The sequence below is a fragment of the Pipistrellus hanaki genome (genome assembly GCF_964339955.1).
Source record: "Pipistrellus hanaki genome assembly, chromosome: 2".
NCBI classification, from domain to species: domain Eukaryota; kingdom Metazoa; phylum Chordata; class Mammalia; order Chiroptera; family Vespertilionidae; genus Pipistrellus; species Pipistrellus hanaki.
The window spans coordinates 184193170-184221062 of NC_140504.1; the positions used below are offsets into that span (position 1 = coordinate 184193170).

The 27893-nt window shown below is 39.9% G+C and overlaps 1 protein-coding gene across 1 annotated transcript; it reads right to left on the reverse strand.

Annotated features, from left to right (window-relative positions):
* Nucleotides 1-27893, reverse strand: STX12 (syntaxin 12). The gene is made up of 9 exons (XM_084873500.1): nt 27612-27893; nt 15701-15770; nt 13981-14080; nt 8972-9109; nt 7938-7981; nt 7251-7356; nt 3212-3284; nt 2201-2283; nt 1-661 (listed from the first exon to the last, which is right to left on the reverse strand). Exons 1-9 carry the CDS (start codon nt 27727-27729, stop codon nt 566-568), a joined length of 828 nt encoding a protein of 275 aa, XP_084729626.1. The 5' UTR covers nt 27730-27893; the 3' UTR covers nt 1-565.

Sequence of the window (27893 nt, forward strand, 5' to 3'; positions counted from 1 at the left end):
TCAGATCCATACTTCTCATTTAATCTGGATCACGTGTGCAACTTTTACCTTCTAGTTAAATACATTGCCAAAATCTTCAAAGCAGAGAATAGGCTTCTTACAAATTAAAATGTTAAATAATAAAAATTGCCAGCTTATTATACAGTTTCTGACAGATTCCAATATGCTGGGTGCGAAAAAGTAATTCTATGTCAGTTGCTAGTAAAAAGGTAAATCTTGTATACACATAAAAAGAAATTTACAAGACTGTAGTGTCCCTGTTAAAACAAGAATATCTAGAATGGAATTTTCAGTAAATACATGGGATGAAAGGTAAATAAGAATAGAAGAGAAAGCAAAATCTACATAAATTAGTTCCTAATTTGAGAAGTCAATAAAATGTATACATAAATTGATAAATGCTGTCTCCATAGGTCACTGATTCCAAGGACTGGTTAGTAGTTAGTTTCTAACTAAATTATGACAAGCGTTCTGATGTATGCTCTTCTGTGATCGGTTTGTTCTGGCAGACTCCTGCAAGCATTTGCCCTTGAAAACAGTTCCGTGGGAGAAAGCTTGGAGGCAATCACTTTCCATAAACTAGCCACATAATAAGTCCGAAGATAGCAGCAATCACTGTCAGGACAAGCACCAGGATACAGATCTTCTTGCGAGATTTTCTCTGAGAAGAGAGATATGTTAAGAAGACACTCATGAAACAAGTGAAATTTGTTATTCTAAAAGTGCTTCATAAATCTGCCTCCTGGTAATTCAAAATCAACTCTATCCATGAATGAATATGCACAGACCTGCCCAAAATCTTAACAGCTACCAGAGCTAGGCATTAGTGCAAGTTTTAACTCTAGTTTCCCAAATACAATTTAGCAAAATAACTTTTTATACCAACACTGCTAGGCATTATTTGCAATAAAGTTACTTGTGCATGTATATATTAGTTTTATACCCATTATAAAATTTTATGTTCAATGTAAAAAATATAGACAAGCAGAAAGAAAACAAAATAATCACCCACAGCTAAAACTATTGACATTTTTATTATAGTTCCTCATTTATCTATGCAAAATGTTTTCTGATATAATTGTGATCATATTATATGTTTGATGTTTTTCTCACATAACATTTTAGCATAAAATTTTTGTTATTATAAACTCTTCATAAACATCTCCAATTTCCACATGACATTGAGTCGACATAGATAATTTTCTTAATTATTCATTTGCTGTTAGATACTAAAGTCATCACTCAGTTTTTTAAAGGAAACATTATTATTAAACAAATTTCTTTAAGAACATTCCCAGATAAAATACAGCTATCCTAGGAACACAGAAGATTACTGAAATGCTATTTGTTTCTAAAAAGTCATGCAACACCCAATTGAGAAATGAGGACCTCATTCACAATATTTGTACACAGATAAAGACTCAGACACATAATAAAACCAATTTCAACTAATATGTGAGAGAATATCACTTCCCAGAAAGAACAATTATCTCCTATTTATTCATAGATAAATAACCCCGAAATGATAAACCTCTATTCATTCATAGATAAACAGAAGTCAGAGTTGATTTTATGTCCATCCTCTGTGGCAAAGTCAACAGAAAGTATCTGCAAAGTTCTTCTTTGTACCAATGTTACCCTAACTGAAACCCTTTATTTCAACTGTTTTGGATATAAAATTAAGCTTAAACCAGATTAAAGTATCATGTTAGCATATGGGGTTAGCTCAGTAGCTAAGAAGCTGTTATATAAGTTTATTCAAGGTTTGATGCCTTTTTGTCGGTCTCTCTGCAAAGGAAAATACTAAAAACGGAACTGGCACTGCAATTATGACTATCTCCAACTAAAGCCTAAAAAAAGGCTGCAACGTATTCCAGCGATTTTCAACCGGTGTGCTGAAAGAATTTCTAAAACATGCAATACCTGACCTCTTTTCCCTTAGGTTGTCAAATTAAATAATTACAACAATCAACACATCAATAGCGGTCTGGTATGAATCAAAATTATACCTATTTTTTAAAAATAAAAAATAACACACCAAACAACCTAAATTATACCTATTTAATATTTTTTGGTTGGCCGCAGAATTTTAGAGATTAGTTTATGTGTGCCATGAGATAAAAAGGTTGAAAATCACTGGTGTATTCTAATGGCCCATAAAGCTGTAGCACAGAGTGACTTTCTCTGGTACCTCCCTTACCTGATAGTAAGCCGCGCGCTGTAACTGATCAGTGGCTCTTTCCACATGCACCTCTGAGCTTTCCACATTGGCTTCTATGCTATCTGCAAAAAAGGACAGTGGAAATTTTATCAAATCCAGATGTTGAAGACAGCAAAATGAACAAACTTCTGATGTTATGGGGATCCTGGTTTCACCACCACCATTCTAACTATCCAGCCATGAAAACAAAAGTTACTAACTCCAGCCATGGCCAGTGTTGCTCAGTTGGTTGAGCACCATCCCATGCACCAAAAGGTCACCGGCTCAATTCTGGTCAGGGCACATGCCCAGGTTGCATATGGGAGGCAACTGGTCAATGTGTGTCTCGCTCCCTTTCTCTTTCCTCCTCCTCCCTTTTTCTCTCTCTAAAATCAGTATTTTTTGCCGGGACCGGTTTGGCTCAGTGGATAGAGCGTCGGCTTGGGGACTGAGGGGCCCCGGGTTCGATTCCGGTCAGGGGCATGTGCCTTGGTTGCGGGCATATCTCCAGTGGGGGATGTGCAGGAGGCAGCTGATCGATGACTCTCTCTCTCATTGATGTTTCTAACTCTCTATCTCCCTTCCTCTCTGTACAAAAATCAATAAAATATATTAAATAAATAAATAAATAAATAAATAAATAAAATCAGTATTTTTTTTTTTTTAGTTACTCCATAAGAGAATAGCCCTATTCTTTGGAAATAAACACTGAAATATTTACAGGAAAAGGTTATAAAGTATACAACTCACCCACAAATGGCAGAGAAAAAATTATGTACACCTATAACAAGAAAAATATTTCTAAGCTACTCTAAATTAAAATCATAGCAGCCATGGAGTACAAAAAAGAGACAGAACAGTTAACCTGTTAATAGCCATGAACCAGCTCTGACAAAACACTGCTCACATTTGTGTATATCTGTTGGAATTTAGGATTAATTTCCAGATGGCTACTTCTACATTATCTAAGAGAGAATAGGCAGGGCCCCAGAAGGTATTAATAATACATACCAATCAGATCACCCTGGTCATGGATCATCATAGCCAAATCTTTAAATATCTGATTGACATCCAAAATGTCAGCCTAAGGAACATCAAAACAATTAACTATCATTAAGCAACATGTTAGAGATTCATTTCCTCTACTTACCTGAAGTTAGTAACATAACTGAAGCTATTAACATAACACCTGTGTTTTTAAAAAATATATTTTTTTATTGATTTCAGAGAGGAAGAAAGAGGGAGAGAGAAACATCGATGATGAGAGAGAATCATTGATTGGCTTCCTCCTGCACGCCCCACTCCTGGGGATGGAGCCCACAACCCAGGCAGGTGCCCTTGACTGGAATCAAACCAGGGACTCTTCAGTCTGCAGGCCAACGCTCAATCCACTGAGCCAAACCAGCTAGGGCAACACATGTGTTTTTAAGGCTTATAAATCATATATAAAGTTCTTAGAACTGTGCAATAAGCACTTCATAATGTTAGCTACTATGAATTATTACTTACTAGGTCCTCAAGACACCCAAGAGACATGTTTATCCACATTCTATAGAAGAGAAAATTGGGGCTCAGAGAGGTTTAATGATTTGTGTCAAGGTCTCACAACAAGTGGCCAAACTGAGAACTAAAAGTTCATGTTCTCGCCGAAACCCGTTTGGTTCAGTGGTAGAGCGTCGGTCTGCGGACTGAAAGGTCCCAGGTTCGATTCCGGTCAAGGGCATCTACCTGGGTTGCGGGCACATCCCCAGTGGGGGGTGTGCAAGAGGCAGCTGGTCGATGTTTCTCTCTCATCGACGTTTCTAGCTCTCTATCTCTCTTCTTTCCTCTCTGTAAAAAATCAATAAAATAAAATAAAAAATATATAAAAGTTCACGTTCTCATTATGCTACTATCCCTCCTTTATATTTAAATTAATCATTCAGCCAGGACCGGTCTGGCTCAATGGATAGAGCGTCGGCTTGGGGACTGAAGGGTCCCGGGTTCGATTCCGGTCAAGGGCATGTACCTTGGTTGCGGGCATATCCCCAGTAGGGGGTGTGCAAGAGGCAGCTGATCGATGACTCTCTCTCATCGATGTTTCTAACTCTCTATCTCTCTCCCTTCCTCTCTGTACAAAATCAATAAAATATATTAAAAAAAATAAATAAATAAAATAAATTAATCATTCAGGCCCGGCTGTGTGATTATTGACCCAAACTCCAAGAGGTCACAGTTTGATTCCAAGTCAGGGCACACGCTTTTGTTGCAGGCTCCACCCCCAGAAGGGGGCATGCAGGAGGCAGCTAATAGATGTTAATGTTTCTCTCTCATTGATGTTTCTCTCTCCCTCTCCCTTTCTCTCAGCAATCAATAAAAAATTTTTTAAAGAGTTTAAATTAATCACTCAGTAACTCTATGAAGTAAGCATCTTTGAGGATAATGAGGCTCAGAGAGGTTATGTAATCTGTCTAGTCACACAGCTCCTCAGAGAGAAAACAAAGTGTTACAGCTAGGATGACATCCTGAAAGCCCATGCTATTTTTATTGCAATACATTGCCTCTCAGAATGCTACAATAAAAACTGATACCTTGAAAGCAATGACTTCCTAATCATAACTTATAAGAATAGTTCTTCCTATCACCCTCAATTACTTGCTAAGAGTTTGCTTTTGTTGGGACTGACTACTAGTTGCTGTGGATACAAAAGGACTTAATAGCTAAGTAGGAACTGAGGGGATCAGCACACAAGATAAAAAAGAAGGGTTTTTATATGGGAAATGGCTAATAAATAGCACAGGACATTGTGTAGAGGAGAAAGATTCTTCAGGAGAGATAGGACTTGAGTTGTGCCTTAAAGCAAAAGAGAAGCTATGTAAATGGAAAGGTAACTGAGTCAAAGAGCAACAGCCCAGTTTGGTTATAGCATAGATGCAATATTGTTATTTATAATAAGTATATATTTGGTCTTTATCCCATCCCCATCACAGAACTCCTAAAACCTTGGAATTTCCTAAGTGAGAAAAGATAAAGGTGTCTTGTTATTCATAACAAGTCTTATTCAACCACACCAAAGCTTATGTTAAAGACTTGACTTCTGGATAATCCCTAAGGATGGAGGATGCGTTGAATCTGAAGGTTGGAACATTGAGCTGCACTCTGAGGAGAAGTACTGGAGGCTGAATCAATCCCCAAAGGCCAATCATTTAATCAGTCAAGCTCATGAAATCCTAAACAAAGGTTCTGAGAGTTCTGGGTTGGTGAACGCATGGTGTCCCTGGGAGAAGGGCATACCAGAGAAAGCATGGAAGGTCCACCCCCTTTCCACATACCTTGCTTGCCTTATGATCTCTTCCATTTGGCTAGTCCTGAGTTGTATTCTTCTATAATAAACCAGTAATCTAATAAGGAACTTGTTTTCCTGAGTTCTGTGAGCCACTCTAGCAAATTAATCAAAACCAAGGAGGGGTGATGGGAACCTCCAACTTAGAGCCTGTCAGTCAGAAGCACAGATAACAACCTGGACTTGACAATGGTATCTGAAGCGTGAGGCTGAACTCAACCTGTGGGATCTGATGCTATCTCCAGGTAGATAGTGTCAGAATTGAGTTAGATTGCAGGACATCCAGCTGGTGTGGCAGAATTGCTTGATGTGGGGAAACCTACACATTTGGTGGCCAGAAGTGTAGTATGAGAGGACAGGAGACACATAAGAGTATGCTATTTTCTATTAGAGCAGGGATTGCACATTAGATATAGGAAATGACTGGACATGAAAATCGAGCCTGGGTAAGGAATTTGGACTTAATTCTGTTGAATGTGAGGGGCCCATTACATTCACTAAATTACTTTGCTTTCCTTAGCTTAGTATGTTCTCTCCCTGCTATAACAGTATTTCTAAAGTTAGAGAACCAATAGCAGTGGGTGAGAAAAAGAAAGATACAATATCTTGAAGGAAATTAAATAATCCAACTTGAGAATGAAGTAGCTTATCTAAGACCAGACACTGGCGGAACCCAGGCAGTGTGTCTCAACCCTGAAAGCATATTTTGTCACCTGGGAAATTAAAAAATATATATCTCTGATGCCCTGGCTGGTTAGCTCAGCTGGTTGGAGCGTTGTACCGATACGCCATCCAGAGTATATACAAGAATCAACAAATGAATGCACAAATAAGTGGAACAACAAATCATTGTCTCTAAAGTCAATAAATTTTTTAAAAAATCTTAACCCCACCCTCCAGGGCCTCTTGTGGATATTTGCCCATTTTTAACTTACAAAAAATAGGAGTTCCACATAGTCCAAACTAACAATTGTTGTGTAAGGGAGGAGAGCTGGGGATTTTTTTTTTTTTTTAAGTCCAAGTGTTTCTAATATGCTGTCAGGGTTCAGAACTACTGTCACAGATGAAGGTCAGGGAGGAGCTCAAAATTGCTCCTCTCCACAATCCTCCCTTCCCTACTGCCCCCCAGGGATGGCAGTCCCTACCTTCATGTAGAAGGAAACTACACAAGATTAAGAAAATTTTACTGGTCACTGTGCAAGATTAAAGTTGAAAACAGAGGTAAGAAAGGCTTTAATACCTCTTTCTCAATCCCCACATCAAAAACTAATCCAGTTTCTCTAACCTACTGAAGTAATATCCACAACTTGAGATTAGACTTTGGGATGCACAAAAATGGAGCAAGCCGTTTGGCCTACCTTTATTCTGGGCTGTTCAGACTCAGCAAAGGGGCCCCTTGTGAGCTCTACCTAGCCTGTAGATTGGCACTGAGGTTTGGGGGTGAATCTCAACGAACAATAAAATATCTGTTTGCCTTGCTGTTCTGCATGCGTATTCTCATGGAGACCATAGAAGATACGGTGCTTGAGGGAGGATTTGGGAATTCTTGGGCACCACGGCCACTGCCATCATAAAAGTGGTTCAAATTCATCATGATTACATCGAAACCTAATATCCACACCACACAAGACTCATTTCATGTTTTTTCATAATCGCTGAGAGGAAATCCAGGTGGATTATACAGCACAGATACATTAAGTCAAACAAAACACATGAACTGGCTCTCACCTCCAGCTGCCGAATTGCTGTTTCCCTCTCCTTAATAAGTTCCAGATCCTGCTCGGTGATGGCCACCTCATCCTCCTGGCTTTGCATCTGGTTCCACTCCTCATGGCTGCAGGGAGACAAGCACCCTAGTTGGTTCCTCCTCTCAAGGTGAGCCTGAGACACTACAGCATCTCTACTGCCAGCAGAACTCTCCGAGGACATCACAGGCTCCAACTCCTCAGTACAAAGTCCCTGAGGGCCACAATTTTCATATCCAGAGGCAAAGTGCTTATAACACCGAGAAAACAAAGCCCCAGCTTTCAGGGACAAGACGGAGATAAAGCAGAATTATGAGGGATGGGACACCTCAGGTTTCCCTTCATTTTTCCTTCTTTTTTTCCTCACTGATTTTTAAAGTTAAAAGTATAAAGAATAGCCAGGACCAGTTTGGCTCAGTGGATAGAGCGTCAGCCTGCGGACTGAAAGGTCCCGGGTTTGATTCCGGGCAAGGGCATGTACCTTGGTTGCGGGCACATCCCCAGTGGGGGGTGTGCAAGAGGCAGCTGATGGATGATTCTCTCTCATCGATGTTTCTAACTCTCTATCCCTCTCTGTGAAAAATCAATAAATTATATTAAAAAAAAAAAAAGTATAAAGAATAGAATCCCATCTCAACTAGCCAGCAGGGTATCTGAATAATTCTTTTACCTGTCAAATGAGACGAGCTGCTCCTCTCTTTGCCTCTCTTCTGCCTAGAAAGCAGAGGGCGTTATTGCTGCTGTTACCCAGAAACATGTCACAGACACACAAAACGATGGCTTTCTTTAGCTAGCGTGTAAAGAGGCAACAGCCCTGGGCTCCCACAGGATGGCATGGGGCTGTGGCAATCTGTCTGACTAGGAAATGGGTGAGAAAGAAAAATCTGCATTCTGTTGGGCTCAGAACTGAAAGCATACTAAACAAGATGAGAGAACATGGGCAGGAGAGAGGCTTAAAAATAATGAGCCCTGGCCAGTTTTGCTCAATGGTTAGTGTGTTGGCCCATAGACTGAAGGGTCTCAGGTTCGATTCCAGTCAAGGCCATGTACCTGGGTTGCAAGCTGGATCTCTGGCCCTGGTCAGGGTGTGTGCGGGATGTTTCTCTCTCTGTCTCTCCCCATCCCTTCCACTCTCTCTAAAAAGTCAATGGAAAAATATCCTCAGGTGAGGATTAACAAAAAAACCCCTGAAGTTCAAGTTTGTCCTCAGTACATGCACTCAGTGCAAAGGCAGTTCAGTGCTCTGCTTACTTCTACAGGTTCTCACTTCCTCTTAGATTTTGACCTTAATATTCGCATGACTCTTAAGTACTTTTGAGAAGTTGGGTTGATAAAATCTAGTATTTGTTCATGCTCTTCAAAGAGAAAGCTAGTCCAAATAACTTAAAAAGATATTTCAAGAAACAGATTCATTCTTTCTTCTTTTTCTGCTTTTAACAGAAGACCAATAATAACAATAAAAAAGAAAATTGTACATAATCCTACCTGTCACTTTTTAAAACCTTTGTTAACATTCCTTTCTAGTATTTGACCATATGCACACTTTTTTTTTTACACAGGTTTTACCAATCTAGCATTTTGCAGCAGCTAATGTCTATATCTATCATTTGGGGAATAGTAAACAAAGGCTAGTGGTAAGGGAAAGAAAACATAGGAAAGAACATCCTGAAATTTGCAAAGGTCTTCTTTGGGGAATAAACTTACAGAAAGTCGAGATCCAGCTCTTGCTCTGGCAATACTCTCCTTTTCCTTTTCAGACACCTTTCTCTGCACAGCCTGGAAATTGTTTAAGGCTGCAGAGAAGTCATTCATGAGGCGTTCCTTTTGAAGTCTCTGCTGGCGCTAAGAAAATAAAACAAAAACTTAAAATTTCATACTAATCTCAAACCATTTGGTTTCATACCCATTAAAAGCAGTATGTTCCTAAAGATTTCCTACTGGGAAAATTACTATGATATAGGATCGTCCTTAGGTTAATATATTTGCCCATTGCTAAATTCCTAGTTAACACTATAGGCCACGTCAGAACGAAAATATTCATTCTGACAACCCTGGGAACTGCCTGTCATTTACCTTGCAAAGAAATCTCAGAAAGAATTGCATTTCAGAATTTTGGATCCCCGAAGAATCGTAAGCTGCCCTAGCCGGTTGGCTCAGTGGATAGAGCACTGGCCGGTGGACTGAAAGGTCCTGAGTTTGATTACGGTCAAGGGCACATGCCCTGGCTGCGGGCTCAATGCCCCATAGGGGGCATGCAGGAAATAGCCAATCAACGATTCTCTAGCATCTTTGTTTCTATCTCCCTCTCCCTCTCCCTTCCTATCAATAATATATATATATATAAAGAATCAAAAGCCAAATAAATGCTTTTGAACTTAGAATGGGGTTGTTTTTATTAAAGTGTTAAAACTGTTCATCTATGCTTGAGTTCACAGCTTCCCTGAAAACCATAGAGTCACTAAGGTTTTAAATCTTTGGGAACCTGAAAACTAGTTTGTACAGGCTACCTTAACTAAGCGCATCGATTCTATGTCTCAAAAAACACATAATGCAAGCACTTACTGTGTGCTGAGAACATAAAAGTAAAAACTCACGCCTGACCTCAAACAACTTACCGTGTATTTATAGATAAAGGCTATCCAGAGACAAGTAACAAATCATTATACGTACATAACTGCTATTCCCTATCAGTACTATAGGAGCTGAGAGGCAGGTGTAATCGGTAAGAACTCAAGGAGTCACAGAGGCCTCCAGAGGGGGTGGTCACTGGAGAAGAGTAAGGCGTGGGAGAAAGGGCGGGGCAAAGCCCCAGGAGACAGAGTGAGAAAGGCACAGTGAGGAGGACTGGAAGGCTGGAACCGAAGGTTTTTTCGCTACAACAGCTAAAAGATACATTGGAAAGGCAGGCAAGGGGCTGACCACAGCAGGTTTTTTAAGTGCCAAGCAAATAATCTTGGGACTTAATCTCTTAAAGAACAAAGATATCTGAGCAGGAAACATGATGGATACAAAATGATAACTTACAAAAATTAGTCTCTGATATTGTACAAGATAGAACGGAAAAAAAGAAACGTCAAAAAGATTACTACAATAGTCTATCTAGATTTAAGGTTAGGAGGATACGTCTCTGTCAGTAATGGGAACACAAAAAAATAAATTTAAGAAACATTATGGCTTAGTGAGTGGCTGTGGGGGGAGGGGGTAAAGTCAAGAATGACTCAAATTTCACACTGAAGAGAGTCATGGTAATACTGAAAGCAAACTTAGATGGGGAACTTTTTTTCCTTTTTATGGGATTTTTATTTTTTCATAAACATCTTAACAATAAGGGGGGGACACACATCATGCCCCAATCTATCTAAAAATACTCTTTTAAGTATAGCACACACACTTTCTAAGTTTTCATACTCTTCACAATTACGGTCTTTGTTACATAATATTTCATCAAAGTGATCTAGTACTTTTATATAAACATTCCTGCTAGATTGTTCCCACTTTTTAAATATTCTAAATAAAGCTAAAGTGATAGCTAGTATTTATAGAGTGATAGCTAGTATTTATGATAGCTAGTATTTATAGAGAGCTTACTTTGTACATGTACTGATATAAGTACTTTATATAATAATTCATTTATTTTAGTTTATTTTTTTTAATATATTTTATTGATTTTGTACAGAGAGGAAGGGAGAGAGAGAGAGTTAGGAACGTCGATGAAAATCATCAATCAGCTGCCTCTTGCATACCCCCTACTGGGGATATGCCCGCAACCAAGGTACATGCCCTTGACCGGAATTGAACCTGGGACCTTTCAGTCCCCAAGCCGACGCTCTATCCATTGAGCCAAACCGGTTTCGGCTATAATAATTCATTTAATCCGAACAAGATCCTTCCTTAGCTAGGTACTATTACAGTCCCTATTTTACTATTACAGCCAGCCCCCTTTACCAAGGCAGAGATTAGTTAATGGTTTGCTAGGGTCACACAAGGGAGTGGCAGAGGTAGAATTTAAATCCAGGAAGTTTGGCTCCAGAGTAAAGTTGTTTTTTTCCTCTTAGTATTTTTTTCCTCCGGACAAAGTTGGTTGAGTGGGAATATTAGGCCTAAAGGCTATATTTTCTATAATATGCATCACAAATCAGCTTAGTTAAGGTGTTTAGGAGGAATGGGAGGAATTCAACATAACACAACACACTACATTTCAGATGAAGAGGAGAGTTCAGAACAGGAACTGGCAATAGAGGCCGAGAGGTTAGGGCTGGACAAAGAGCTGGGGTCATGTTCATAGAGATGACAGGGAGCTTAGGCTCCTGAGGGGGAAAGCAGAGTGAGAAAATGACAGGATCTGTGGATGGCAGAGCACGCCCATTCTAGGAAGCAACAGACTCAGAGAAGGAGGCCGAGACACAACCTGGGATTAAAGAAAATAAGCCCGAAAAGGCTCACCAGAATTGAGGGACAGAATGAAAGGAAGAAGGTTTCAGTGGAGACAGGCTGGGCAAGAGGATCAATGAATCAGAGAAGAAAAGTGTAAGAACCAAAAGGCCATTGGATTTAGCAACTAAATAATCACTGATGATAGTACATAAATCTGAAAAAAATACCGAAAAGTAGAGTAAATGGCTTGAGGCATAGGACAGTAGCACAAGATGGGTAATGTGGCCAAGATTAATTAGGTGAACAAAGACTTGAAAGGAAAAGAGTATTCAGCACAATAGGAGGAAGGAAATCAAGGAATTATATTTCACTAGAAACAGTATGTTTGTAGGTCTATTTTGTGTTTTATGATCCACAATAATGGAAGGGAACATAAACATGTATAATCCAAAAATAACTTCTATCTGATTTGGAATGCATTAGATCCTTTTGCTTGTTTGTTTGTTAGCAGAGTTGACTTCCTAATTATATTTTGGTTTGGCTGCTATTTATTTCTTAAGTACTTTCAATGCTTTGTTTGCATTAGACCCTTAGACTCCTTTTTTATCACTAAGATTATCTACAAGAGTGTATTCTCTAAGTGCACAGTTGGGAGGAAAAGAGGGGCAATTTTGAAACAATTTAGAGATATTGGATGGAACTTTGTCCATACTGAAATATCAGCATGAGTAACCACTGAAACAGCACACATACAGATAATCAAAGAATGAGTACATGAAGATTATCTTCTATCTTTTCTTTGTAGCAGGGTGAGAAAGCATCTTCTCTTTTGTGCAAGGGGCACCAAAACTCCAAAGACTGAACATACACTTCATTAAACAGCTTGCCAGGTATAGATTAAACTAGTGATCTTCAAACTTTTTTTTGATGGAGACACACAGTAACACTGTGACATCTTGATCCAGTATCATATATATACATATATATGAAACAAGTTTCATGTAACAACAACACCCTCTATTTCTACTCTATGTCAAAATGATAGTAACAACACACTATTATTTTATGTTACAATAGCCACAACTCACTGACAACCCCTGGATAGGGAAGTTGTAGACTTTATCTTTAGGGCCATCATAGATAAGAAATCATGTTTTAAAAAGTTCGTTAATAGGCCCCAGCTGGGTAGCTCTGTTGATTAGAACATCATCCGATATACCAAGGTAGTGGGTTCAATCCCTGATCAGGGCACATACTAGAAACAACCAATGAATGTATAAATAAGTAGAACAACAAATTGATATATCTCTCCCCCACCTCTATCTAAATTTTTTTTAAAAAGTAATAGAAGTGCCCCCTTGAATGGTATAAAAGTTAAAAGCAGCCCTAGCTGGTTTGGCTCAGTGGAAAGAGCATTGGCCTGTGGACTGAAGGGTCCTGGGTTTGATTCCAGTCAAGGGTACATGCCAGGCTGTGGGCTTGATTCACAGTGGAAGGCATACAGTAGGCAGCAGATCAATGATTCTCTCTCATCATTGATGTTTCTATTTCTATCCTCTCCTTCTCCCTTCCTCTCTGAAATCATATATAATTTAAAAGTGGCTAAAATGTAAGAAAATGGGTAAAGATAATTTTTTTTAAAAGTTAAACAAAATGGACTCACAACAGGCTTAGGTAAGTGAAGGTTTTTTCCCCTGGAAGAGAGAGAATCTGAGGTAGATCATGAATGACAGATAAGAGTGACAGCCACAGGGAGGGAGCACATCTGACTTCATGTACATGTGAACATAGGCAGGGAAGAGCAACGAAACAATGAATCCCTATAGAAAGTGTGTGTTTCTAAGGGTTTAAATGGCACCAAATAAAATACTTGAAAAGAGAAGTCTTTTTTTCCTGAGCATTTCCTCAACCTGAGACCTATGAAAGACTTGCGATGGGATGTGAGAGCGAAGGAAAAATGTAAAAGACATGTGATTGGAATATACAGATACTAGATACAAAACAAACTCGGATGAAGCCTGAAAACGTAAAGCTACTAGCCCAGACCCAAAAAGATGCTGAGCTTCCTCTTCGGTTAAACCTATTTTATTAGGATTAGTATATTAATATGTTCTTGTTAATCATAACAGCAGCCACCACATATTGAGTACCGACTGAATGCCAGGCAATTTGCAAGATCTGGTGCACACATTCTTTTTCTTGTCACAATGGCTACGTACTCCCATTTTACTGATAAGGTCTATCTAGCACAAAAGGCCAAGTTATCTTTGTTTCACACACTGTATTTCTATTAAAACAAAGTCCTTTTTTTATTAAAACACAAAACAGAAAATACCTACCTGTTCTGAAGTAGATAAGGGGAGGGGCAAGGACCCTAATTCCTTCAGTAATTCATTGGTTTCCTTGGCGAGCTGATTTGTAGAGTGTTGCAACTGCTGCCTAAGAGAGAAAAGATAGTTTCAGAATATCCTCACTTCTTGTGAGCTGCTATAGTTAGTATCAGCTTATTCTCAGAGTGTCTCACAACGCAGGGAATGAAAGGGTACGTGAAGAAATAGGTTCCTACATGCCTGGGTTCACAGCAAAATTCCAGAGCTACTGGAATCAAACCCAGGCCCAGCGCCTGCCACTTTGCATATTATTATATTCCCCCGGGGTCCTGGATTGCGAGAGGGTGCAGGCCAGGCTGAAAGACCCCACCATTGCATGAATCTGTGCACTGGGCCTCTAGTATAATATATTAGGTGGAAGTTAAAAGTAGTGGAAATAAAAAAAAAAAATAAGGAAAAAAATATATATGTTCACACAAAAAAAATAATAAAAAAATAAAAGTAGTGGAAATAGCTGGGCCAGTGTGGCTCAGTGGTTGAGTGTTGACTTATGAACTAGGAGGTCATGGCACATGCCTGGGTCGCAGGCTAGATCCCCAGTAGGGGATGTGCATGAGGCAGCCAATCAATGATTCTCTCTCAGCAGTGATGTTTCTCTCTCTCTCTCCCTCTCCTTTCCTCTCTGAAATCAATAAAAATATTTTAAGAAAAAAGAAAAGTAGTGGAAATATAAAAAGAGCTCCTCTTAGTGAAGATTTCCTTTATCTGGCCATTTCTACAAAGGTTCTAAGGGAGGACAGAGAAACCGCACTAGTAATTATTAATGTTTTTTCACTGCAAAGAGACCTCCAAGATAAAAATATAAGAGAGTCAAAAACAAGAGGGAGTCCATCAGGAGCCTGAACATCCCACACAGGACTAACATATCCAGAGACATTTCACATCTCCTGGGAAAATGCTCAATGTAGTAAGTTATTCTCTCATTTCACAAAGTCTAGAACATGAAATACAGAACATAACTCAGTATCTTTTAAAGATGAAGAATAGAACTTCAAAAAGCAGAAACGTACTCAAGAAGGATGTGATCAAAAGAATCAGCGCTAGCTGGTTTGGCTCAGTGAATAGAGCATCAGCCTACGGACTGAAGGGTCCCTGGTTTGATCCCAGTCAAGGGCACATGCTCAAGTTGTGAGCTCAATCCCCAATAGGGGACAGCCGATCAATGATTCTCTCTCATCATGGATGTTTCTATCTCTCTCCCTCTCCCTTCTTCTCTAAAATCAATAAAAATATATATTTTTTAAAAGAATCATATGTGCCTACTACCAGTCTACTATTCTCTCAGACTCCCCTGGGATCACTCCGAATACATTTTTCTAATCATGTATATAGTTGGGAAATCCAACTAGATGAGATGAGCTCTGCAGATGGCTCATTTAGATAAAGTACAGTTTAAGAGAAGGAGGGTTCTCTTCTTTACTTCCCTAAGCTGTTCTGCTCAACTGCCCAGGAGAAGAAAGAGCCAGAGATCAAGGACTTAAAGAGGCAGGGAAGATCACAATCCATTAATATATTTTGTTGCTCCTCTTTTAGATCCAGCTATTACCTCATGTCCCACTGCCTCTCATTCTGACTTCGTAGGCCCGACACCCAAGCTGCGTCAGCATTGACTTTAAGTGTGTGCTTGAAGGACCCTCACAAAACCCAGCCTTGTTAGGCAGCTACTCACAGATTTTCCTGTAGCTTGGCGGAGTCCTGCTTAGTTTCTAGTTGGCTCATCAAATTCTTTAGCTGAACAGCTGCAGAGAGGGAGGAGAAAGACTTGTTAAAAAAAAAAAAAAAAAATAGATTCATCATGAGCACCCTACATCTAAGATCACCAGTTTCTTTCTACATCCTGAACAAATATGTGCAACTAACAGAGAGATTGCTATGATCAAAACCTTGGCATATACATATACATTCCCTTTAAAACTAAATTCCTGCCCAGCTAGCATGGCTTGGTGGTTGAGCATTGACCTATGAACCAGGAAGTCACGGTTCAATTCCTGATCAGGGTACATTGGTCAGGGCACATGCAGGGCTGCGGACTGATCCTCAGTAAGGGGTGTGCATGAGGCAGCAGATCAATTATTTTCTCTCATTGATGTTTCTCTCCCTTTCTCCCTCTCCCTTCCTCTCTGAAACATCAATGAGAGAAAATAATTTATATATATATATATATATATATATATATATATATATATATATATAACTAATTTCGGGGTTCACCTTTGTCTATAGAGTAACTAAATCTCTAAGTGGAGGGTGGTGGTTTTGTTCATCACCCCCAAAGAACTTCCAAATTTCCCATGGCACTGGATAATAATGTAATAACCTTTCTTTTATTCATTTTTTTAATATATTTTTTAACTGAGTTCAGAGGGAAAGGGAGAGGGGAAGAGAGATTGAAACCTCAGTGTCATCTCTAGGAGGAGGGGCATGGGGGTCTCAGGAAAGGAACAATGGCCTCTGCCAGCACTTTTGTGTGACAGAAAGCCACCCACCCCCGCTTTTACCCTGATAACAAACAATTCAGTTCGTCCCCTCATGTCTCTGCTGCCTTTCAAGCTGCTGGCCTCCGGAACTGGAACACAGAGGGAGTAAGTCAGAGTAAGTCCATTGAACTGTTTCATCAAGTCTAAGTGATGGTATACAGTGGTCGGCAAACTCATTAGTCAACAGAGCCAAATATCAACAGCACAACGACTGAAATTTCTTTTGAGAGCCAAATTTTTTAAACTTAAACTTCCTCTAATGCCACTTCTTCAAAATAGTATTTTGTGGAAGAGCCACACTCAAGGGGCCCAAGAGCCACCTCAAAAGCCGCAGTTTGTCGACCACTGACCTACACTGTCATCTTTTTTTTTTTTTTTTTTAATATATTTTATTGATTTTTATACAGAGAGGAAGGGAGAGAGATAGAGAGTCAGAAACATCGATGAGAGAGTCATCGATCAGCTGCCTCTTGCACACCCCCTACCGGGGATATGCCCGCAACCAAGGTACATGCCCTTGACCGGAATCAAACCCGGGACCCTTCAGTCCCCAAGCCGACGCTCTATCCACTGAGCCAAACCGGTCCCAGCCTACACTGTCATCTTGATGGGAAGTCTCCTATGTATTGTCTTTTTGCATCTACAATAACGTACCTTTGGAATGTCAAAGTGACCTTTTCCAGACCCCTCAGGACACAGCCATCACACCAGAACAGGAGGCCACTGCACCTCTCCTTGTTATCTTACTGTGCTCATAGATTCCATCTTTGTGTTGTAATTGATATAACTATCCTGTATCTACCGAAGTAAAAGAAGCATGTGTCTCTCTGTTTTACTTTTTATCCAATTTCAGAGATTTCCCTGCTTTGCTTTCTACCACATCACTAATCTACCAACAATGGACTTCACGTAACCACCCCCCTCCCAAGTCTCCTCCTTTGATTCTAATGTATAAAATAAACTGTAAGCCCCTGAGGCACCTGTTATTAACTAGTGACTTCTGCCAAAATATTCCGTTTAAATATATAGAAATATGGTTTACCCAAAACATGAAAATTAAACATCTAGAGCCTCTAGGGGCACTCTTAAAAATAATAATGAGCTGTAAGACTGCCATTATCTGGAGCATTTTCTCAATTCATTGAGATTTTGCTTTCTGGCAATTGTCATCGGTTTGGCTCAAATAAACTCTTCTACAAGACTCTTTCTTAAGCTGGACTTTCTTTAGAGGACAGACTCTAAATCTGATAAGAAACAATGATTAAAGAAAGTCTTCTAATTGATTGTTGGGTGACTCTACTTCTAAGTGGCAACTGAACAATCCAGTCCTTAGCAATATGCACAAGTTACTTCTCCCTAGCCAAAACAATCACTATATCATGGATGTTTGAATCCAAAATTTCTAAGTCAAGAACATTTAGGTTTATAGCACTTTTTCCACTTTTTAAAAATCCTCACTTGAGGCCGAAACCAGTTTGGCTCAATGGATAGAGCTTCGGCTTGGGGACTGAGAGGTCCTGGGTTCGATTCCGGTCAAGGGCATGTACCTTGGTTGCGGGCATATCCCCAGTAGGGGGTGTGCAAGAGGCAGCTGATCGATGACTCTCATCGATGTCTCTAGCTCTCTATCTCTCTCCCTTCCTCTCTGTACAAAGTCAATAAAAATATATATATTTTTAAAAAAATCCTCACTTGAGGATATTTTTCCATTGATTTTTAGAGAGAGTGGAAGGGATGCAGAAGAGGGAGAGAGAGAGAAATATCGATGTGAAAGAGACACATCCATCGGTTGCTTCCCACATGTGCTCTGACTCAGGCTGGGAATCCAACCCATGACCTTTAGGTCAATGGGCCGATGCTCTAACCACTGAGAAAAACTAGCTAGGGCAGTTTTATAGCACTTTTAGTTATGATTTTATCTTATTTTGAGACTATGTTTTTCTAGCAAATGTAATAACTTTATAATGGAAATATAGGATTCACTTGATTATATTGATAGGAAGATGTAATCACTATAATCACTGCATTCTGCTAAGATAGCATTATATGACCAGCTGGTGTGGCTCAATTGGTTGAGTGATCACCAGGAGACTGCCCATTCCATTCCCAGTCAGGGCACATGCCCTGTTGCTGGCTTGATTCCCAGAAGGGGCAGGAGCAGCTGATCAATGTTTCTCTCTCATGGATGTTTCTAACTCTCTCTCTCTTCATCTCTTTGAATCAATCAATTAAATAAACAAACAAACAAATAAATAAATAAACAGACAAACTAATAAATAAAACCACAGCATTATATAAGCTATAAACCATTTTTCACATGAATTTCTTTCTTATCTAAGTCAAATGGGAATCAGGATATCACTAAAGGTATCAGCTGGCTAGCCATATATATAATTTATGAAAGAGAGCAGACATTCAAATTTACTGAACATTTATTATGTGTTATTGGGCTATATTCTCAATATAGCATAATAAAAAGTGTATTTGATCTTTGTTTCTGGTTCTTGGCACAAAGCTCCTAAAACCCTTGGGATTTCCTAAGTGATAGGATTTCCTTTGTTATTAATGAAGAGCCCCTTGTCAAGTTTATGCTAATGCGGTGACTTGGGAGGGGGCCTCTAAATAACCTTAGATTTGGTGGACTGGTCACCAGTGACCAAATGATTAAAAGATTGGAACTTTCGGACAGACCCTGGGACCTCTCATTTTGGCCTGTTTCACGTAAATGAGGTTTCCAAATTGTACAGTTCTGATTGGCCTAAATCATGCAGTGATGAATGGGTGGTATAGATGCAAATGAGGATATTATTTGCATAGTTCTGACTGAACTGGGCAGGTCCCAGTCCCTTGGTAGAAAGAATAAAACCAGGGTTTCCCTGCTGTGGTTGACTCAGACAGTATAAACAAGTGAACGGTGGGGGAGGTATAGTGCAGAGTTCAGTCACAACATTTGCTCTCAATAAACTTACATTTTAAGGGAAAGAATAAATAATAGCGTATGCCAGGTTGTTGTAAGTACTATAAAGAAAAGTAAATTCAGGTCAGGGCTAGAATAACAGGGTGGGGAGTGGGGACCAGTTTATACAGGGTGGTCAGAGAAGATTCTGACCGGGTGACACTGAGCAAAGATCTTTGAGGAAGTAAAAGGTCCAGCCATGTAAGATTCTGGGGGAGAAGCTTTCTAGCAGAAAGACTATCAAGTACAAAGTTCCCAAGGCAAGAGTACTTGGTGTGATGGAGGAACAGAGAGAAAGCCAGTGTGATAAGAGAAAGAGAACAAACTTGGCCAAAGAGGTAGAGGGGAGCTAGACTGTATAGGGCCTTATAACCTAGTGCAAGGACTTTGGGTTTAATGAAATGAGAAGCCTCTGGGTTTTTGTTTTTGTTTTGTTTTTTTTAACATATTTTATTGATTTTTTTACAGAGAGGAAGAGAGAGTTAGAAACATCCATGAGAGAGAAACACCGACCAGCTGCCTCTTGCACACTCTCCACTGGGGATGTGCCCGCAACCAAGGTACATGCCCTTGACCGGAATAGAACTAGGGACCTTTCAGTCCGCAGGCCGACGCTCTATCCATTGAGCCAAACCGGTTTTGGCAGAAGCCTCTGGGTTTTGAGCAGAGTGTCAGAATAACCAGAATTCAAACCCAAAACTAATTTCTCTGGCTGTATTCTTTGTACCACGCTATGTTAACAAAAGGCTGTCGCTTAAAGGAAATAGAATGTAGACACAGGGCAGGCCTCCATAGCCCAGTGTTCCACTCTGCCCCACCCCGCCTATCTGGTACCTCCCTAGCTTAATAGCTCTCCACTCTAGATAGGCTGGTGTCCTTGCTCTCTAACTTGCTCCTTTCCCAACTTCCTCCCACCTATGAGAATAGTCCTGTGTACTCACCAGAGTGACAGGCACGCAGTGGGTATATAAGTAATTACTGATTAACTGAGTAAGCCTTCCTTTTATATCATGACACTTCCTTTAAGGCAGAAGGTATGAATGAACATGAGCTAGCAAGAGTGAGACCTGAACTCTAAACCAGCCCTGACCATTCACTAGGTTTGTGGCACCACTCAAGTCATTTCATGTGCTGGGTCTCTCTTCACCCACTGTGGATGATATTCAGATTGAACTACCGTATATTGAGGACTGACTATTTGCCATTGTACTTTTTATCTATGTGGGTGGATTTGTTTTCTCATTAAATCTTTACAACTCTGTGAGGATTAAATGATCTCTAAGTATTCCCACTACTGCTCAATGCTAACATTCAGTAATAACAAAGAAGCTCTTTGAAATTGAAAATAAAATAAAAAGCTCTAGTCCCAGAATGATGCTATGTAACCAAGGAATTATTTTGCAAACCAGAATTTGGCTTAGAGAAGCTCCATCAGTGTACAAATGGGACTGGACTGATTACATGCTGCTGGAGAACAGGGACACATCCTACTCATTTTTGTATTTGCATAACTACACACACACACACACACACACACACACACACCCCTCTAGATGACACATAGATAGATCTTACAAAAGTTCAAGGAAACAGATCACATTTTATTGACTGTCTTATAAAGTAGAGCACTCTCCTTAGAAACTATAGAGATGTGTCAAAACATCAAGTTATTAATCATCTCTCAAAACTTATCCTAGAGAGCAATGGGAATTTTTTCCCCATTGTTTTTTACTCCTTTTGTTGAGCTTACCTGAATTTGTTTGTGAGTTTGGGGAAGGCAGCGGAGTCAGGGAAGTGTGGGAGAGGGAGACATTATAGGATCATTTGCTAGCTAAGCACCAGAATTAATCCAAGCCTCCATCAGCTTCTTCTCAATTCCTAAATATTAAGAGATCTTCCTAGCCCGGCTGGTATGGCTCAGTGGTTGAGCATCAACCTATGAACCAAGCGGTCATGGTTCAATTCCCTGTCAGGACACATGCCTGGGTTATGGGCTCGATCCTGCATGTGGGGCATGCAAGAGACAGCCAATCAATGATTCTCTCTCATCACTGATGTTTTTCTCTCTCTCTCCCACTCTGTTCCTCTATGAAATCAATACAAATATATATATGTATGTGCACATATATTTATGTGCACATACATATATATATATTAAAAAGATATATTTCTAAAAGTTTTTATCAAGATAAATATCACATGATCTTACTCATTTGTGGAATATAATGAACAATATAAAGTGATGAACAAGAAAAGAACCAGAGTTATAGAAGCATTGAACAGACGGTCCAACCTATGAGAGAAGGCGAGGGATGAGGAGGTAAGAGATCAACCAAAGGACTTGCATGCATGCAGATGAGCATAACCAATGGACACAGACTTATGCTGGGGGGTGGGGCAGCCAGGGAGAGGTCAATGGAGGAAAAAGGAGATTTATGTAATACTTTAAACAATAAAGAATTTAAATTAAAAAAAAAAAGTTTTTATCAAAATTCAAGCATCAGAAAACCCAAACTTCAAATTATAAGGACCGTAGTTTACTGGAACCTAAAGAAGCAGAATATTTTGCATACTGCCCTCCATAACCACCACCATCAGGGATTTATTCAAAATTAGTGTCTCAAGGACCCATTTATTTTACATCTAAAAACTGTGTCTTTTAATAAACTTAAAGCACAAAAATAAATAGAATGTTTACATATATACTTCTTTTCACTTGAGTGTATTTAAAATGTCAAAAAGTAAAGTAATACTTTTTGAAAAGACGTTTATCAAAATGAATTGAATCTAAAAGGGTTTTCTGCTCAACCTGGTTAATAAGAAAACTCTTATGCTAGTTCCATGTAAGCAATTTTGTTATTTATAAAACTAGGTTTTACCCAGCTGGTGTGGCTCAGTGGTTGAGTATAGACCTATGAACCAGGACGTCACAGTTCGATCCCTGACTTGTGGGCTCTAGATCCAGTGTGGGAGGTGCAGGAGGCAACCGATCAATGATTCTCTCTCATCACTGATGTTTCTATCTCTCTCTCCCTTTCTTTTATTGAAATAAATAAAAAAAATATTTTTTAAAAACTAGGTTTCAATTTCTCCTATCACTGACTTTTTTTCTTTTTCTTTTTTAAAGGATGTCCTAGCTAAAACTTTTAAAAGACTATAGAGCAAATCAATTTATTTGACATTACAGCTAACATCCACACTGGAACTACTCTAAATTGAACACTCTTTATGTGCTTTTAGCTGATATCAGCTTTAAGCAGAATCTGCATCTCCATCCAAATCAAAGTTTAGTCATATTGAAAGCATCATCACGGGGGAGCGGGGGACCTCTCCATTTGGCAGACTCTATCTAATGCTCTAATTTATACTTCAAACAAACAAACAAACAAATATAAATTCAACAAAAAACACACATTACTTACAACAAATGAAAAAATACTAGCCTATGGGGTGCTTATGAAAATGATGTCATTTTGTGTCTTATTCTGAAAATTAGGTTTATATTGTTTTTATATAACTTGAGTGAAAATGACCTGACTTTTAAAAATTAACTGTAGGCCCTGGCTGAGTAGCTCAATTGGTTAGAGCATCAGCCCGACACACCAAGGTTGCAGGTTCCATCCCTGGTCAGGGCACATACCAGAAGCAACCAATGCCGAAGCCAATTTGGCTCAGTGGTTGAGCATCAAACCTGGGAGCGTCGGTCTGTGGACTGAAGGGTCCCAGGTTCGATTCCGGTCAGGGGCATGTACATTGGTTGCGGGCACATCCCCAGTAGGGGGTGTGCAAGAGGCAGCTGGTCAATGATTCTCTCTCATCGACGTTTCTAGTTCTCTATCTCTCTCCCTTCCTCTCTGTAAGAAATCAATAAAATATATTTTTTTAAAAAGAAGCAACCAATGAATGCATAAATAAGTGGAACAATAAAGCGATAGTTCTCTCTCTCGTTCTCAAATCTATAAATATTTTTAAATAAACCACTGTATTACAATAGTAAAGCTCCAGACTAAACTGAAAATGAGTACTAAATAACAAAGGTATAATCTTCCGTTTACCATACCAGTGACAGAATATGTAATGGTTAAGAGCAAAGACTAAATTACGACTGCCTACGTGTTATTCCTGGTTCCACCACTTTCTAGCTTCGTGATCCTGGCAAAAAATCCCACTCCTCTGTGCCTCAGTTTCCTCACCTTAAAAATGAGAATAACAAGAGAACTTACATGTGGTTGTTGTGAGAATGAAATGAGATAATATGAAGCTAAATTTAGAACAGTGTCTGGCATATAAGAACTCAATTAAAGATGGCTATTATTATCAAACTCAAGAATAAGAAAAATGTACTTGGCAATGATAAAATTAGTTAGGTACATATTGAATGCCAACTATATATCCATTGCTGTGCCAGGCACTGTAGCTAACTGAAGAGAAATGTACACTATATGGTCTCTCTATTCCCATAAAACTAATAGTGATCTCTCTAGTTGGAATGACAAGGTCAAAAAGCATTAATTAACTAAAGAATTCAGAATATAAGTGTGAAACTATGAAAACAAATTGCCCGCAAATTCCAAGAAAAATAAAAGATAGCTAACATTTCCTAAACACTATATTGCAGGTACTGTTTTAAACACATGACATTTAATCCTCATAGCCTTATGAAGTAGATATTATTATTAACTCATTTAATAGATGAAAAAAATAAGAAAAAGAGAGGTAAAGTAATATATTACATAGCTTATAAGAAGCACATCTAGGATTCAAATACAGGTGGCCTGACTTCTGAGCCTGCTCATCTAACTAATAAACTATAGTCGGGCAGGGAACTAAACCAATAATACTACCATTTACTGAATGGCTACTAAGTGCCAGACACTATACTAAGCACTTGCAAACATTCCATTTTAACTAACACTATTCATGGTTAAAATGGGATAACAGGCAAAAGGGGAAATGACCTGTTCGAGGTTAACAGTACACAGAGGAGCAGAGACTCAGGCACAGACCTACTGATCCTAAAGCTCATGCTTCTTGATTTCACTGTCAAAAGCAAAGGAAGGCTGAGTTAACAAGGGGCAGGAGTTAAGTACAACTAACTACCCAATTTGTATATTGAATAGCTAGTAAGGTAGAAAAAGATATTAAAAAAAGAAGAACAGAATGAGCAAAAGCCAGTGTTTAGGTATGTTAAGAAGGAAAGCCTGCCGACAGCAAAGGGTATAGAGAAGTAGACAATATGGCTAACTTGGGTTAAGATGACAGAGAGGGTAAAAGCCAGGAGGAATGTTAAGATCTGATGCAGCAAAAAATCAAAGCCACTTAGGCTCTTGAGAAGGTGAGTGGTATAAGAAACAGGATTTTGGTTTAGACATACCACAGATAGCATTATCAGGATGAGCTAGAATGGGAACAGAGACACTGAGAGAATGCTGTTGGAAAACAGATGCCGAGATCATGAAAACTTGAGAGGATGGCAATAAAATAAAAAGCAAAGGGCACATATGAAAATAACTTTGCTCAGTGGATAGAGCGTCAGCCTGCAGACTGAAAGGTCCCGGGTTCGATTCCGGTCAAGGGCATGTTCCTTGGTTTCGGGCATATCCCCAGTAGGGGGTGTGCAAGAGGCAGCTGATCGATGTTTCTCTCTCATCGATGTTTCTAACTCTCTATCTCTCTCCTTTCCTCTCTGTAAAAAATCAATAAAATATATTAAAAAAAAGAAAAGAACTTTGAAAGAAAAACCTACAGAGTTCCATGATAATCAGTTTTAAAAGTTCAACTGCTTTTTATTTTTTAGTAAACAAAATAATGTCAATAAATTAGCAATATTAAAGAACAGAAATGCTGTTTTTAACTTCTTCATAGATAACTTAGACTCTATTGTTAAGTCTTAGAGGCTAATATTATTTTTCCTATATTTGCCTCAGCAATACCTGCTCAGACCCTTCATTCCACAACAGGCAGAATCAAGTATTTTTCTTCTCTACCCCACACATACTAACAACAACCCTCTGTCCGGGGCAGTCAATCCTAGCTGTACCTGTAATAACCCATACCGTGGCCTCACAGTGACCTGCTGTATTTCAGGGCTGCCAAAATATTAAGTAATAGAATGCATGTAAAGAATATTTCATACTGCCTGGCACACAGTATATACCTAAATGTTAGTTAGTAATGTTATTAATGGTTGACTCCAATGTCCCTTGAGCCCAATTCCCAATCAACTGTTAAACCTTCTCAATTCTATCACCAAAGAAACCTCTCCTGTCCTTCCCCTCCTTTTTATTGTCACAGCCCCTAAGTGGTGTCTCTGATCCTAGTGTCTCTCTTCCAATTCAATTGACACATTCCTAAAGAATTAAATCCAACTCCCCCTAATTCAGCACTTAAAGCTCTTCATGTTTGAACCCCAACTTACCTTTCCAACCCTATGTTCCACTACTTTCTGAAGTCCATCACTCTAGCCAAATTAAATCACTTTACTTTTCTATATTCAACTCATGCTTTCCCACCACCATCACTTATTCATTTTATTATTCCCTGAAATGCTCTTCCTCTTTACTGTCAAAAGTTCAAATCCTTCCATCACTTTACCAGACCTCGCTCAAATGCCATAATACCTTCCTAGACCATTTCCAACTGAAAAATGATCTCTCTCCCCTGAATACCTACATAATGTTTATACCTCTTCTATAATAGTGATCCCTTTCAACTTTATATTCCAGTTATGTACTCGATAGAAACCCTTTTGAAAGAATCCATGCCAGTTCCTATAGTATTTAACACATAGCCTGATACTCAAACGTAGAATGATTTCACAGACATTAAAATAAGATTTCGTCCCAACAAAAAACTTTCAACCTTGAACCAGAATTTTCCGATCTAACCTGTATTACAGCTCCCTCACAAAGAGAAATTGCAACACAAAGTACTGTATTTCCTAGCCAGTGGTCATATTAAAAAAATTTTTAATGCCTGGATTAAACAGGCCACTTACTCTTCTTTCCATTTTCAAATCACCCAGTCTCAATCCCTTCCCATCAGAAACTTCCCACTTCTCAAATTGTACACTGTGTATTTACATTTAAAAGCAAAGTGAGAGACTGTTCTTTAACACAGAAAATAATTGTAATTCAGAATCAGCTAGTTCTGCCTACTACAGTACAGCCAAGCTCACAAAAACGCAGCAAAGATGATCACCATTTTTGCAAGTAAAGTTGCTGCTGCTGACCTCCTGTTTATAAAGCTCTGGGCTGATTTCCAGGCACAAGAAATAGCCAGTATTTGACTCATTCAGATAGTCTCCCTCAGACCCTGCTTGTGGGGACTGGCGTTTTAAGACAAAGATTGACATTCTGAAATCCACCACTGGCTCTACCGTGCCTTACTTATGTGATTGTGGCCAAGTCCCCGAGCTTCTCGGTGGGTCAGATTTGTAAACAAATGCCTCAGAGGCTTGAAATACAACTATATATGCAAATATTTTGCTACGAAAGGCAGAATGTCAACTGAAATGTTGTCGGTGAATTCTCTTCGTTAGAACAGAAGTCATCTTACTCCTCAAATACAAGTCACTGTGTCTGATTCCCAAATTCATTAGAGGAAGGACTGTTGTAAGTCACCCAAACACACGCACTCTCCACTTCCCTCCATTGAAAACTGCTGATTTCCAAGGAGCCGGAGCTGAGCAAAATGTAAACCTAAAAGTCCAAATCAGTAAACAACCAGCGATGCAAACTGGTCAAAGAGGAAAGGGAGGTGGGGACCCGTGGGGCGGGGTGGAGGGAAGCGGATGTCAGGAAATACTCGGCTGATCACTGTGCCAACTCAGTCATGGATCTCCAGGTGACACACACACACACACACACACACCCTGGGGCTGTCAGGACTGCTGTTTTGGCCCCAACACCAGGAGGGCATAACTCTTTAAGAGGCTCGAGCTTCCTTCCAGCGGGGGCTTGGGACCCTTGGGGAGTCCGGGCCTGACAAGACCGGGGGATGACAGCTCGCCATCGCCAGAGTGGCAAGCCCGACACGGTTTCAGGTATGGCCTTGACCGCAGCCCCGGTCCGGCTCCGCGTCCCAGCAGCCTCGCCCAGGCCTGTTCCCGGGGCGGCCCCCACCCCCCGGCTCGGCCCCCTGCTCACTGGCTTGGCTGATCCGCTGGATATTGCCGCTGCACGTCTGGATGATGCTGCTGAAGTCCCGAGGCGGGGGCCCCGAGGGCCCCGGGTTCCGATACATGTCTAAGGGACCGAAGGACATGGCGAGGAGCTGAGACCGACTCGCCCCGCTCGGCGGTCCCACCGGAAGCAGCCGCAGAACCGGACCGCAGGCTGACTGGGAAACCGGGAAGAGAAAGGGCGGGGAAGGGGCTGAGGCTGCGTGCGCACTTACCCCGCCCCCACGCGGTGCGCATGCGTCCGCCC